Genomic DNA, 14,029 nt, shown 5'->3' on the forward strand with positions numbered 1-14,029 from the left:
GCCTGGGGTCTTAGACCTAGTAACACTGTCCAAATGAATAAACATGTGTTGGATAAAGGAGCTAATCTTTCATTTGTAATTTTATTTATTTAGCAGACTCGTCTTTGCAAGGCGACTTGTATAGTTTGCAACATTAATTGATGCACACAGAACAGATGGGAACCGTGCATCTCCCTACCTCAAGGGGCTCCATATCGCTGGCCGTGGACGGGGACCTGGAGCGCAGGTGGGCCTTGGCCTCCTCGTCCCGCGACAGCGTGTTGGACAGGTTGAAGTTCTCAATGGAGTCAATCTAAGGAAGCAGGGCACAGGGTGACTGGAGACAGCTACTCAAACCAAACATCACAACGTCCAACAGCTGAGGGATAAACAACGGGCCCGCCGAAGCAGATCGTCCCCGATTCAACAAATCTCATTGTTTATACCTCTGGAAACATCCCTTCCTTAATGATATGCGTCCCATGACTAGAATCATGAGATTATTGTTAACTGGTTTTGGCTAACGTCTGTGGCATTAATGGTGCAAAATCTAAAATGTAACGAGAGCGGATGTTTGTGTAGAGGCTTGTAAATGTTACATTGGTTTACTTTTCAAACATTACTCATGTAAAATGGTTTTGGTTTTCTTAAATCACTAAATGTACATGGTATAGTAGACGTACATTATTAGAATGAACTAAAATACCGTTTGCTTTTTCCGTTTAATTATCTCAATTGTGGTTTCAGACCAGACCCAGTTCTTTGTGGATTCGGAGCACTAAAGCCACTCTTAACAGCTCCCTTTCATTTTAATTTAGCCAGGAAGTACCAAAGAGATTAAGATTTTGGTGAGGCAAAGAAAAGAGAACCATAAACCTCAAAAGAAAGTGGGAAGCTAGAACAGATTTTGTAACATGATTGCATTTTTATGTGTTACTAAAATAAGGACTAATTGACTGGGTGCAATAAATATTTTAACTATTAAATGCAATTCAACATAATGTTAAATAATTAAGTTCTGTTTACTTTACAGTGGTGATTGAATGAGTATTGAACACATTAGTGGGGCAAACAGTATTTCAGTATTTTTTACTTTTAGCCTTGAAATTCACATTGAAAATTGTATTGGGAAAAATAGCAGAATTAAAGTTCAATTGATTCAAAGTCTTACCAAGGGTTCTTCAATTAATTACAATTTTATTGTAGCTCACTGCCCATGTCATTGGCAACTTGATTACATTTTGTTTGTTATTTTACAAATCCAATAAGACACCAACGAAGATGGAAAACATTCATATAGAAAGTAAAACAAATATGAGTAGGTAGCGAGTGAGCATAGAATATGTACAGATATTTAATAACCAGCGCATTGCCGAATTTACAGCACTATAAGTGTGATGGCTAAGGTTTGCTTGTCATGTTCTACTCCAGTAAAACACATAGATGCCTTCATTTTGGATCAGCGAGATGCATTTAAATATGCAATGAATGAAAAAGCTACCTGTTGTGGATGTTATCCTCACTGAGGACCATAATAAAACATTTTCATCACTTCTGTACTTTCATCAAAGACAGAATTGCTCTCAAAAACGTCAATTAACTTTCCAATACTCAAAATGCACGGCAACACACAGAAAAAAGCTGAAAGCTAGACTAGGTTTGTGAAGCCTCTGAGACAGTCGGGTGAGAAATGTTTCAGCAAGCATGTCCTTTATCAAATTAAATAAATGTAATTTGTGACACAATTTTAGGGTCTTACTCTTAAGCAGCAACCCCCGAAATATCAATCACCCCTTGCTCATCGGTAAATATTTGAGAGACACATCGTAGGCTTCACAAATTGAGACACTAAAGCGACAAGAACAGAAATAAACATTGAATGGAACTGTCAAGAAGTGCATATTAGTGTGGAAAACTCCAAGCAAGGTCTTTCTGCAGCAGCTGTTCTATCACACACGCCTCTGCTTTCTAGTTCACAAGTGTCATGTTGAAATAGCTACTAAGGCCACCTGTAATATGGCCACCCAAAATGGTTGCAGCTTAACTACAGTCGACTACTAGCCAGTTTTCCCATTCCACAACATTTAAATCCCTCCCCACCAATTCTGTCTGAATATGTCCATGCAGCACAAGCTTATTAGCAGACATGCATCCAACTCAGAGGCTACAGACAAGATGACCAACACAGAGCAACAGGAGTAATGAGGACTAAAGAGAAGTGGCACACAAAAACAAAACAGCTGCTTACACGTCTGCCTTTGCTAGCTGGGATACAGGCAGGAGAACGCTTCAACAGAGACAGAGAGAGAGAGAGACAGAGAGAGAGAGAGAGAGAGAGAGAGAGAGAGAGAGAGAGAGAGATAGAGGGGGTGAAGTGTTAAAAAAAATAACCTTCAAAAGTTCCTAGAGGAAAAATACAAATAAAAATCAGTGCATTTCTTCTTTAGTGAGTCACATTATGCCCTGAAAAGAGCACGATCACAAAGGTGGCACAACATTTCTTCTAGAACCGATTGCAATTCATAACACCGTAATAATAAAGGAATGATAACAGCAGCCGCAGAAGGGTCACATTTTTTCGTGGCTAAAATGGCTTCACGACCAAAGCCAGTGTTTATTAAGCACAAGGACAGCTGCTAATGCTTACCAGAATTCAGGCAAAAGCATATCCATAAAAAGGGTGACCTCCTGTATTAAATGTAAATGTGGACTTTCTGGAATGCTCCATATAGGAAAGCAGGTCCTCGAACAAGAATAATTTCCTTGCTTCCTGCTCCAGACCTGCTTGTTTTACAGTGTCCGTGAAGAAACTGACTTGACAGAGTGACAATAGATTGTGATCCAGTCAGGTAAGTTAATCAGCAAATGTAAATGCATAGTATACAATGAAATTCCCTCAAAATGGCATCAATCCTGTTATTTGAAATTCTGATATAAGTTTGTTTCCGTAATCTTAATCTTATCAAAAACAACAATTTATATATTTTTTTAAAACACACACACAATGTGTGTGGCCAATCGGTCAACTCACTCAACCCACAGCTATACAAGCCACATGCTTCTTCAGGAGGGAAGAGACAAAGCAGGTGTCCTCCAAAATGCACTGTGTAAAAGCCATCTTCTACTTCTGGCAGTGCAGGTTGGGATTCCCCACAGCCCAGCTTTACATCAGCCCGAGGATGTGATGCAGCTGAAACTGCTACCGATCTGAACCTTGTACACTAAGCACCACTCATATAACCCCAGGACAAGTGTGCAAAGACAATTCCTCTGATGAAGAGCAGGTTTGAAAAACAGCGGTGTGGATCGAGAGCTCTGTGACAAGTGGACTTTCAATGCAAGCCAAATTAATTGCATGGTTGAACCCGGTAAGCAGCAATTACACTCCAAAACATATCTATTCCTGTGAAGTGTCACCACTGAAATGGGTTGAAGTTGCACTTGTGTTACACCCTGTCTGAATACTGTAATTAACAAGCAAAACTAAAGCAAATATAAAAGGCAGTATGATCAAAGAGTTGTACATGGTAGAATGATATCTCATCTCTTACAATAAGACTTGAAAATAATAAGCCTGCATTTCTAGTTGCAATAAAGACAAAAACACTAAGACGACTACTCACAAGACACAGGGAAACATCTGAAAAACAACACTACACTGTTCACTTGGCACTACGGCATGGGGCGTATGGGCAGTCAATTTTATTAACGGGAAAATCTAAAAACAAAGACTGTAAAGACTTTATATATAATGAAAGGGTATCATTTTTGCATCTAGATAAATTTAATGCCTGGGGAAGATATTGGTTGTGTAAAAAGTGTGTTAGGTATGGAGATAAACTGAAGTCTGATCGAGTGCTGTAAAAACATCATCCAAATAGCATAAGTACACTTCACTTTCTTTTCTACAAAGGTTCAAGCAGCTAAACAGCCATTTAAAATGATAAATAACTCATTAACACTCCTTAACCCCTTCCCACAGTTGGGTCAGTTCAAATTGGGATAAAATGGGTTCATTGGTGTTCCATGTGTACAACAGGCAATGAGTATAGCGGCATACGCACCTCAGACAGCTATCTATTGTCAAAATGGGTTTTATATTTGTTATAACAAAATTGACTGTGCCAATAGGGGGAGCACTCAAACCAATGCTCGATTTCAGAAGCAAATCCATTGGTTTGATTCTGGTGACACTTACATCATCCCAAAACTCAATTAAGGAAGACGAGGAGGAGGAGAAAGTGTCCTAATGAACCAAAATAAGAAGCAAAAAAAAGAAAATTGAGAAAAAGTGAATCGTAGGGGCAGTGTGCAACCACAGTAAAGGGTTAGGAGAGGGTCAGCAGTATACTGAATTAAGAAGAGTACAAAAAAAAAAAAAAGGGAAAATACATCAACTTAATTGTTCTATTTCAAGAGCAAACAAACAGTATGGGGGTCAAATTCACTCCCTACTTTTTTCAGGATGTGCGTCTCTGAAGAACAAACCCTTCCTGTCATTTCATCACCCTTCATAGTAAAAACAATTTACAGTATTGCTGTTTCTCCCTAGTTGCTCAACCAATATTTTTATATAGTCCTAGTGCTCCTGCGCCACTCCACTGGCGAGCGACAGAGACTGAAGCTTCAAAGGGTGGCGTAGAGTGAAGTGGAGATGTCATGTTACCAATACAGAAAAGCCTGTGTAACTTAATCACTGAGGGAGCCTTGCAGAAATGCTGGAAAACGTGTCTAATTCTACGGTTTAATACATCTCTGCATTTTGTGGAAATAAGCTTTCTTTATGGTCAAACCAAGAGGTGAAAAAGCTTGCATAGCGATTTGTGAAAATATTCTCATATTCCGGTACATGGGAGTCGTGACAGAACATTGAACTGACTACGGTTGAGTTTAATTATGAAAGTCCTTGATGGGAACTGAATACGGCACACCAGCACAGAGTGGGGGCCTCGTCTTAGGTGAGCAGCTCAGTGTAAATCTATAGCCACATAAATAAGTAAGACCGACTGCACAGGAGTCATTGTGGCAGTGGAGTAAATCAGGACAGGCTGGGCTTCAGTACTTACATCAAATTGATCCAGGGCAGAGGTAGGTGCATTCAGAAATGCCAGGAAGGAGTTCTGCGAGTCTTGGTGCTTTACACCTAGAAGACAGGGGGGTAAGGTGGATACGTTTGAACATATCTTTCTGTTAAACCTTGGGGATGAGTCTGTGATGGTTTAATGGCTTGGAACATCATCATAAAAGCAACACATACTTCATCATGAAAACACTCCACCCCTTATTCACTCCTGCTGGGGACTTAAATGTAACCATTTAACTCTCTGCACAACAGGACTTCTGGGCTAATCTAAATTAATGCAGCTCAATATGGTCAGGGTAATACATTTCTCGCACCTTTTTCCAATCTGAGATCATCCGTCTCTTTCTTCAGGTTCTCAATCTCAGACAGCAGTTCCAGGTTCTTCTTCTCGGCCTCCTGCAGCTTGCTGGAATGGACAAGGAAAGCACAGCAAAATGATTGTGGGATACAGGGGCGATAATAAATAATAAACAGTCTGACCACTAGCTAAGTACAGGGGCGACCTTGGTCTTGGTCCTCCGGTCAACAGACTGGACAAACCGTGAGGTGCGTGTGAGGAAGAGGGAGCTCGTACCACTCAGTGGAGATGCTGGAGGCCTTGACCTTGTTCAACTCATCCTGGATGGATTGCTTGGCCCGGATCTCAGCATCCAGTGCCGACTGCAGCTCCAGCCTGGCGGACATGTCCAGCTTGGCGAACCGTCGCATCTTCCAAGGCATGTCCTGGGGTGAGGAGAGGGGGATTTTAAACAAGCTTGAATGCTGCCATTGATATATATTCTCTCCACTTCAACACCTTTAAACTGTTCTTACCAGCCCTGGACTACTTGTGTGAAAGGAGCAGAATCACTTTAGCAATACAGACAATAACTTCTCTATTAGTTTCTTGATGAGAGTATCAGCTTAATAAAACAGCTGTTAGCAGGCAATATTTCAGTAAAATCTACGGCAGCCTTCCTGTGAAAATCAGAAGACAGCTTTGATGACTAGACTTACTGTGGCCCTGGCCCCCAGGCTTGAGTTCCTCAGACCTTCGAGCTCCTCGGTCATCTTGGTGGCCAAGGCCTGCAGATAACCCCGTGCATCCTTCTCGTCACTCACCCTGATGAGAGAAGAGACCATTAGATGCTGTCACCCAACACTCACGCAGAAGGTACCTGCACCCCTGCCTGCATCCACACACAGTAACTGTCTCTGGGCAGTTAGGTTTCATGCTCTAAATTCACTACACAAAGTTAAACTGACATTTCTGTTGCAATGGAGTATTTTTGAGTATTTTTAGTTTATGGGCAGCAGTACAGAAAGGCCCAAAACAAGGGAAAATAAGCCACTCCTACATACCACTTTTGTTTCAGTAGCATTTAAAATATCACGGATAACAATGTAACAACATACAAATATCAGATACCTACTAATCTTAAACATACAATGCATATAACGTAGAATAATATGTTAAATCACTATTGCCCAGTAGGTGGCAATAGACATCAAGAAATCAAAGATCCTGAACCTACATAACATCTGCTCATTACTGGGAGCAGGATTATATCTGCAGATAGACACACAGATGGCATTTACATGTGTTTGATACGACTAATTATAGAAAAATGCTATATTAGGATGTATCTTTCTTTTATTTATTAAATTGCATGTTTGAAACAACACAAAGTCACAATTTCCTTTCATGGACTGAACATGAAACAAGCCTGGATAGCACTATACATTTAAATCAATCAATCAATGCATTAAGAATGAACTGCTAAATATAAACCCAATAATGCTTTGGATAACTGTGTGAGAAAAGGGGAATAAATGCTTTATAACAAACTGCTTGATTCTTTGAGACTTTTGCAGAATGAGCCCTGCTTTAATAGTGAGAGCCGTGCCGGGATGCGTCGCTCACCACTGGATGATTTCGGTGATCTGAGCCTCCCAGTGGGCCACCGACTCCTTCTTATCGGCCAGCTCCCTCATCTCCTCCTCCAGCTGGCGGTTACTGCAGCTCAGCTTCTCGAACATGGATGTGAGCTGGGCAGGCAAGGGATAACAGTGTTAACACACCCTACCCGGCTGATATATTAAAAAAATAAAAGTTTATATGCAAGCTTTTGATTTGTGGAACACATCCTTGAAGGCAGAAGGAAGCCTGACCCATTACGTTTGATGATCGCACATGTAATTGTGTGAGAGAGAATTAATGCAGTCGTGCGTTCTCGTGTGCGGCACCTTTGCTGTGAACTGATGGTATCTGACGCAGTTTTACAAAAAATGCTGAAGGTGCCGATATAGATCATCCGGTTCATATCAAATCAAACGTCGGAATGATGTTTCATCAGCACTGTAAATAAGCCTCAAGACAATCACATTTGTTTGCTGGCTGTAATGTGTATGTGAGAGTGTTTGAGTATGGTGGGGGGGGAAGGTGAAGCCGAGGGCCTTTAACAACATATTAAGTGGTATATACACTCACCTAAAGGATTATTAGGAACACCATACTAATACTGTGTTTGACCCCCTTTCGCCTTCAGAACTGCCTTAATTCTACGTGGCATTGATTCAACAAGGTGCTGAAAGCATTCTTTAGAAATGTTGGCCCATATTGATAGGATAGCATCTTGCAGTTGATGGAGATTTGTGGGATGCACATCCAGGGCACGAAGCTCCCGTTCCACCACATCCTAAAGATGCTCTATTGGGTTGAGATCTGGTGACTGTGGGGGCCAGTTTAGTACAGTGAACTCATTGTCATGTTCAAGAAACCAATTTGAAATGATTCGACCTTTGTGACATGGTGCATTATCCTGCTGGAAGTAGCCATCAGAGGATGGGTACATGGTGGTCATAAAGGGATGGACATGGTCAGAAACAATGCTCAGGTAGGCCGTGGCATTTAAACGATGCCCAATTGGCACTAAGGGGCCTAAAGTGTGCCAAGAAAACATCCCCCACACCATTACACCACCACCACCAGCCTGCACAGTGGTAACTAGGCATGATGGATCCATGTTCTCATTCTGTTTACGCCAAATTCTGACTCTACCATCTGAATGTCTCAACAGAAATCGAGACTCATCAGACCAGGCAACATTTTTCCAGTCTTCAACTGTCCAATTTTGGTGAGCTTGTGCAAATTGTAGCCTCTTTTTCCTATTTGTAGTGGAGATGAGTGGTACCCGGTGGGGTCTTCTGCTGTTGTAGCCCATCCGCCTCAAGGTTGTACGTGTTGTGGCTTCACAAATGCTTTGCTGCATACCTCGGTTGTAACGAGTGGTTATTTCAGTCAAAGTTGCTCTTCTATCAGCTTGAATCAGTCGGCCCATTCTCCTCTGACCTCTAGCATCAACAAGGCATTTTCGCCCACAGGACTGCCGCATACTGGATGTTTTTCCCTTTTCACACCATTCTTTGTAAACCCTAGAAATGGTTGTGCGTGAAAATCCCAGTAACTGAGCAGATTGTGAAATACTCAGACCGGCCCGTCTGGCACCAACAACCATGCCACGCTCAAAATTGCTTAAATCACCTTTCTTTTCCATTCAGACATTCAGTTTGGAGTTCAGGAGATTGTCTTGACCAGGACCACACCCCTAAATGCATTGAAGCAACTGCCATGTGATTGGTTGGTTAGATAATTTCATTAATTAGAAATTGAACAGGTGTTCCTAATAATCCTTTAGGTGAGTGTATATCTGCAACCAGAAAGCCCAAAGTAGTTCATAGCATTTATACAATTGCTATACATGCACACAATCAGATTTTTTTTACAAATCTGAACATGTGCTTATTCTACGCTGTGTTATTATTATTATACATCTGTCATGTAAACATAACTGAAATGAGGAATTTAGCCCATTCATGCAAAAGGAGTGCTGGAAATGCAGAATACTGAACTTTTTCATTCTTGCAACTGTGGCATCCCATTTTGGTGTGACGTAAGTCTGGGTATTGTATGAATTTCAAATAAGCCAGAACGGTCCACCAGCTAAAGGTCTTTCCACGATGTTTAATTGGTTAAAAAAAAAGATGAAAGCAATCTTTTGAAAGCCAGGGGTTAAACACTGCATTTCAGATAAGCCCCACACGGAATGGCTGTGTCTAGTGCTCCCTCCCACATGCGCTGTTTGTAATCTATTTATTTTGTGAAAGATTAATAAATTATGCCTCCTTATGGGGTGGAATAATAATCCCCATTTATTTTCCTTCCAGTGCCCTGTCACATCCAGGAGGGCAGCTTTATACGGGAGATAAACTGGTGCTAATGGGCACACGCAACGTATGGCTTGTCATGCATGATGCAGCCCCCTGTACATAATGAAATGCAAATTCCCCTGCTGAAGGGGCAGCTGTTATTACTGTGCTATAATATTGGAGATAAGGCATCTGCATGAAAATAAATCAAACTCAATTTCGGTGTCACTGAAGTCAGCTCAATAGGCCTGCGTTTGGAAGACTTAACAGAACCAGGACTGTCTGGGCTCCCATGAATGTGTGTGTAATAGAGATAGGAGTACATTCCAGTAAAACCACCCACTTTACACACTCTCCATTGTGTTTCTGTGCTGTTCGTGGTTTTTGGTTTTCTGTCCTCCTAACAGTGGCTCCATTATGTATTTCCATTTTTACCCAATTCTACACAGACTATTTTTAAGCCTGCATATGTCGTTCTTAGAATCAAGAACAGCGAACAGACTGGCCTCCGGGAAGAGCACAAGAATGGTTTTGTAAAGAAAATGCTTTAAAGCAACATATGCATATCATCTGCTATGCATAGATTCTAGACTTGCCCAACATGGAACAGAGCCAGAAATAAAATGCGAACAGAGCGAAAACAATAACCTTGGCTTTTCTAAAATCGCACGTAAACACAGCTTGAGCCAATGTGGGTGACCTCTTGCCCGAGAAAGTCTCCACGATTTTACCAAGATTATCCAGGACCGTTTTCTCTAGCTAGATGTTACTGGGCATCGAGTTTCCCTCTCTATCAATATTCTTGCTGAACATCAAAGCACAAGAGAAACAGGCTGCTGCTGTTCCCCGCTACAAAAACGAGCACTGCGGCTTTATTGTTTTGCTGTCTGTCAGCAGACTCATAATAGTTGTATAGAAGAGTATATTTGTCTACAGGAAAACCATTCACATAAGTGTCTGTGTCTAGTCCCGTGATTGTGAATAACAACAAAAAACCCACAAAAATAGGATAATGAAATGTGTATGTGCCTAATTTAAAAAAAAATGTTTCTTTAAGATTAATGGGGTTGTTTCCAGATGCAATTCCAACGTGGCCATTAGATCCATCATCGCCCTTAAAAAGCAGAACCGGCATTGATGTTGTAGATATCGCTAGAGCAGGAAAGATCAAAGTGATGCATAGAGGGAGTGCACTCTTATATGGAAAGGGTCACTTTACTGTAGACCGCTCAGTACCCTTATTTGGACTGGGTTCTCTCCCTGACTTTGAAGTCCACCTCAAACTTGGACTGACAGACGCCAGCACATTATTTCTCTGATACAGTACATGAAGAAGAATAAGAAGAGCGATTGAAAATGACCAGATACATAGTGCCGAAAACAATCTGTATAGTTGCGTTTTCACATTTTAAAGTCTATGCAAGATAAATTGACTATCACCTCGACTTTACTGGTGAAAACCATAAGTGTAGACTCACCTTGTCTAGCTCATTGGAAAGTTTCTTGTTTTCCTCAGTCAGCAGCACCCTCTCCCTCTCATACTTCTGTTTGTATTCAGTCTCAAACTCTTCCCGTTCGCTTTGACTGAAGACAAGATTTTAAAAAAAGACAAAAAGAAACAAAAAATTCAAGTGGGTGGATTTCAACTATTTATTTATTTATTTATTTATTTAACAACCTGTCTGCAAGTTAATACACTGTTCTGTGAGTGCTTTATGTACAGTAGTTAAACAATAGTCAACGTGGTGTCAATTTGTAAAGCTTCTGGATTTTCCATCAGCAATATTTTGCCGTGACCTAAAGCAGGCTAAATGAGCCTAATCATCGAGCTACTGTGGGACACAAGATGAGTTATGCTTCCTCTCATAGTAGCGTTCACCTTAATGATAATGAAAACCAAGCCTTTAAACATTCCAGATCTTGCACTGATTCTTTACCTCCCCGACATTTGCTAGGAAGTGAGTAAAGCATTGCCCCCTAAGGATCGAATACACTTTGTGCAGAAAAGAGGAAAAAGGTTATAGTAGGAAAATAAAAGGAAATCCTTACTGATTAACCTTGTCTCCTCTCTGTACTGCGACGTACACCACCTGGATAAGCAGTCAGTAGTAACCGTTTAAAGCCGGAGGTTACAGTTACTGATTACGCTCTTATTTTCTGCAGGTTCTACTATCTAAGTGTCTTGTTTCTCTCAAACCACCTCAAATATAAGCCCTGACATTAACAGGGGCCCCGTTCTCAGTGCGTTCGATCTAAAGCTTTCCCTTCCCACACATTCTGTGCTGCACAGTGTTACCCAGGAAAGGCTGTAGGTACGAGTCTTCTGCCGCTTCCAGACTCCAGAGATCACAAGCTGTAGTTGTACAAATTTACTGATTACTTTGAGGTCTTTGACACAAATGCAAGAACAAACGCATATATATATATATATATAAAAAAAAAAGACCTGTCAAAGGAATGCTGCAATTAAATGTTACTAGGATGGCTTCCATCTGTCAGCCGGTGATCAAAGTCCTGCATGATCTATTTAATAGATGCAGACTAACAGGGTTTGGTTTGAAGGAAAGCACCCATGTACGTTTTCCATTTGTCACATCATATCGCTTTTAAACAGAGTAATGCCATTCTCCACCCCGTCAGGATCAAAGAACCCTCTGGTATGAACACGTTGGAGGGGCGTGTGCAAGTCTGGAGATGGGTGGAGATGTGCAGATGCAGATTTTCCTCTAGGACAGCTGTGTAGTGAGCAGTCAGTCTACCATCCACATGCACCCATTAACCTCATTAACCTCCCAGATTCCTGCATTTCAAAACCACTTGCCCTTTACGATCACAAGGCGTAATCTGCGCAATTAATAACCTCGCTTTTCCCTCCCAACCAGCCGTCATTGCCTTTGCACATCAGTTCATTTGCAAGAAGATTCATTCGCTTACTGCTCTAACAATATTACTCTACGGATCAATAAGAAGCACATCCATCTGGTTTGCCACACAGCTTTAGAGGAGTCCCACATGGTTTTAACATTTAAACCGCAGTTTGATAGTTCTATTCTGTACAGTGTTAAATAAGAACAGCATCCACACTGACACTGCAGTATCACCCCATGCCTGTGATAGCTGTTCTGATGACACTGCTCATTTCTTGTGTGGGGGGACAGGGTTGGACCAGGGACTCCCAAGTTATGCTACTGAGAGAAAAGGACGGGTCCTGCGCTCACCTCTCCCGGCGGGTTTTCTCCAGCTTGTCCTTGAGGATCATGATCTCTTTCTTGAGGGTGAGCTGGTGGCTCTCGGCATCCCGCAGCTCCTTCTTCAGGTTCTTGATCTCGTTGGCGTGGAGGAGGTCGCGCTGGCTGAGCTCCTCCTCGTAGAAGAGGGTCTTCTTTTCTAGGTCGGCGCGCAGTTTGGTCAGTTCCTGGTGGTGCTCCGAGCTGCTGACCCCGGGGGAGCGGCCCACCTGCTTCTGCTGCACGAACAGGAAGACCTCTCCATTAGTGATCATTCTTATTCTGGTTTTAATCTTATTCATTCAACTGATGGACACATGTATCCAAGGTGGACTTACTAGATTTTAGGAGAACCCTATATAATCACACTATATCACCCAATCCCTTTTGTATGTGTCCTACATTTGAAAATACGATCAATTACACTTTGGTGGAAAACTATCAGTGGCAGAGATGCTATGGACTGTGTTTAGAGGTCCAGAAAAGCATCGTGCTCTACCTTGAGCCCTTCCAGCTCCTCCTCCAGCTGCCTGGCGTACTGGTCACTGCGTTCTTTCAGCTTCCGTTCCTTGGATGCCTCGGCCGCCGCTTCCTCTGCCTTGGCTTCCAGCTGAGGAAATACAAACAAACAGTTCCTCTGGGTCAGTTTTTTAACCTCAAACACACCACAAAGACCGTCAATCTTACACCTTCTAGACACACAACACTTCCCATGCCGGCTCTGAGCAGCACTTATGTATTGGAATGGCAGTTCCATGCAATTCCAGTGCAAGTCTTTTTGCACACATTTATTATTTTATTTATTTTTAATGAATAGCAGTGTTAATAAAATAATGAATCGACTGGAGCACAAATTTTACCCAAGTCTTACAACTTCGTAAGATTGTAAACAGGAGTGCCCAGACACAGATGAGAATACTACTGGTCCCAGCATCCGATGGCTCTTAATAGTACACCCACCTCCTTTCTGGCTCTCTCAGCCTTGCGCACTTCCTGCCGTAGGGACTCAATCTTCTGCAGGACCACTTCCATCTCCTCTTCCTTGTCCCTGAGCTGCCGGGAAAGCTTCTGCTTCTGGGAGCGCAGGTCGGTCACTCGCTCATTCATCTCGGAGAACTCCTGCATGGCCATCTTCCTCTGGCTGTGGGCGTCCTTTAGCTCTTTGGTTTGTGATTTCAGCCTCTCACTGGTCTCCACTAACTCCTAGCAGAAGAAAAATTCAACATGCAGGTTAGGTACATTTTCAGTGTGTTGTTTCTTCTACCTCATTCCGCCCACTCTGTTCATCTCCCTCACTTTAATCTACCATTTAATTGATATTGATTAAGCTAAAAAAATAAACCAATAGACACCTGATGTGACAACAAAGATATGACAACACAGAACATGGATTACTTTATTGTCCATTAGATATCTGTGTTTGGTTCATAATAAAGTATCAGCTAGACAGCAGTGAAAAGGTACTAAACAAGCAACAAATTAATCTCTCAGTTTGGCTTTTATGGTCTTCATACTGTCAATCTTCAGAGGTTCATCTGAAGAACTACGTCCA

The 14,029-nt window shown here is 41.8% G+C and overlaps 1 protein-coding gene across 3 annotated transcripts in view; it reads right to left on the minus strand.

The window, feature by feature from the left end:
* LOC136720763 (serine/threonine-protein kinase MRCK alpha) overlaps window positions 1-14,029 on the minus strand; it is a 110,103-nt gene that overhangs the window by 17,859 nt on the left and 78,215 nt on the right. For 2 of the 3 annotated variants that reach the window (XM_066697398.1, XM_066697397.1), the window contains exons 13-23: window positions 13,438-13,680; window positions 12,977-13,087; window positions 12,469-12,716; window positions 10,729-10,834; window positions 6,966-7,090; window positions 6,059-6,164; window positions 5,637-5,785; window positions 5,377-5,468; window positions 5,046-5,122; window positions 2,228-2,266; window positions 179-292 (exon numbers count right to left, since the gene is read on the minus strand). In XM_066697398.1, the coding sequence (XP_066553495.1) occupies window positions 179-292; window positions 2,228-2,266; window positions 5,046-5,122; window positions 5,377-5,468; window positions 5,637-5,785; window positions 6,059-6,164; window positions 6,966-7,090; window positions 10,729-10,834; window positions 12,469-12,716; window positions 12,977-13,087; window positions 13,438-13,680 (1,410 nt within the window). The remainder of the gene's footprint in view (window positions 1-178; window positions 293-2,227; window positions 2,267-5,045; window positions 5,123-5,376; window positions 5,469-5,636; window positions 5,786-6,058; window positions 6,165-6,965; window positions 7,091-10,728; window positions 10,835-12,468; window positions 12,717-12,976; window positions 13,088-13,437; window positions 13,681-14,029) is intronic. The other variant, XM_066697399.1, reaches the window with a different exon arrangement.

This window comes from Amia ocellicauda, chromosome 1 (assembly GCF_036373705.1).
Source record: "Amia ocellicauda isolate fAmiCal2 chromosome 1, fAmiCal2.hap1, whole genome shotgun sequence".
Lineage (NCBI taxonomy): Eukaryota > Metazoa > Chordata > Actinopteri > Amiiformes > Amiidae > Amia > Amia ocellicauda.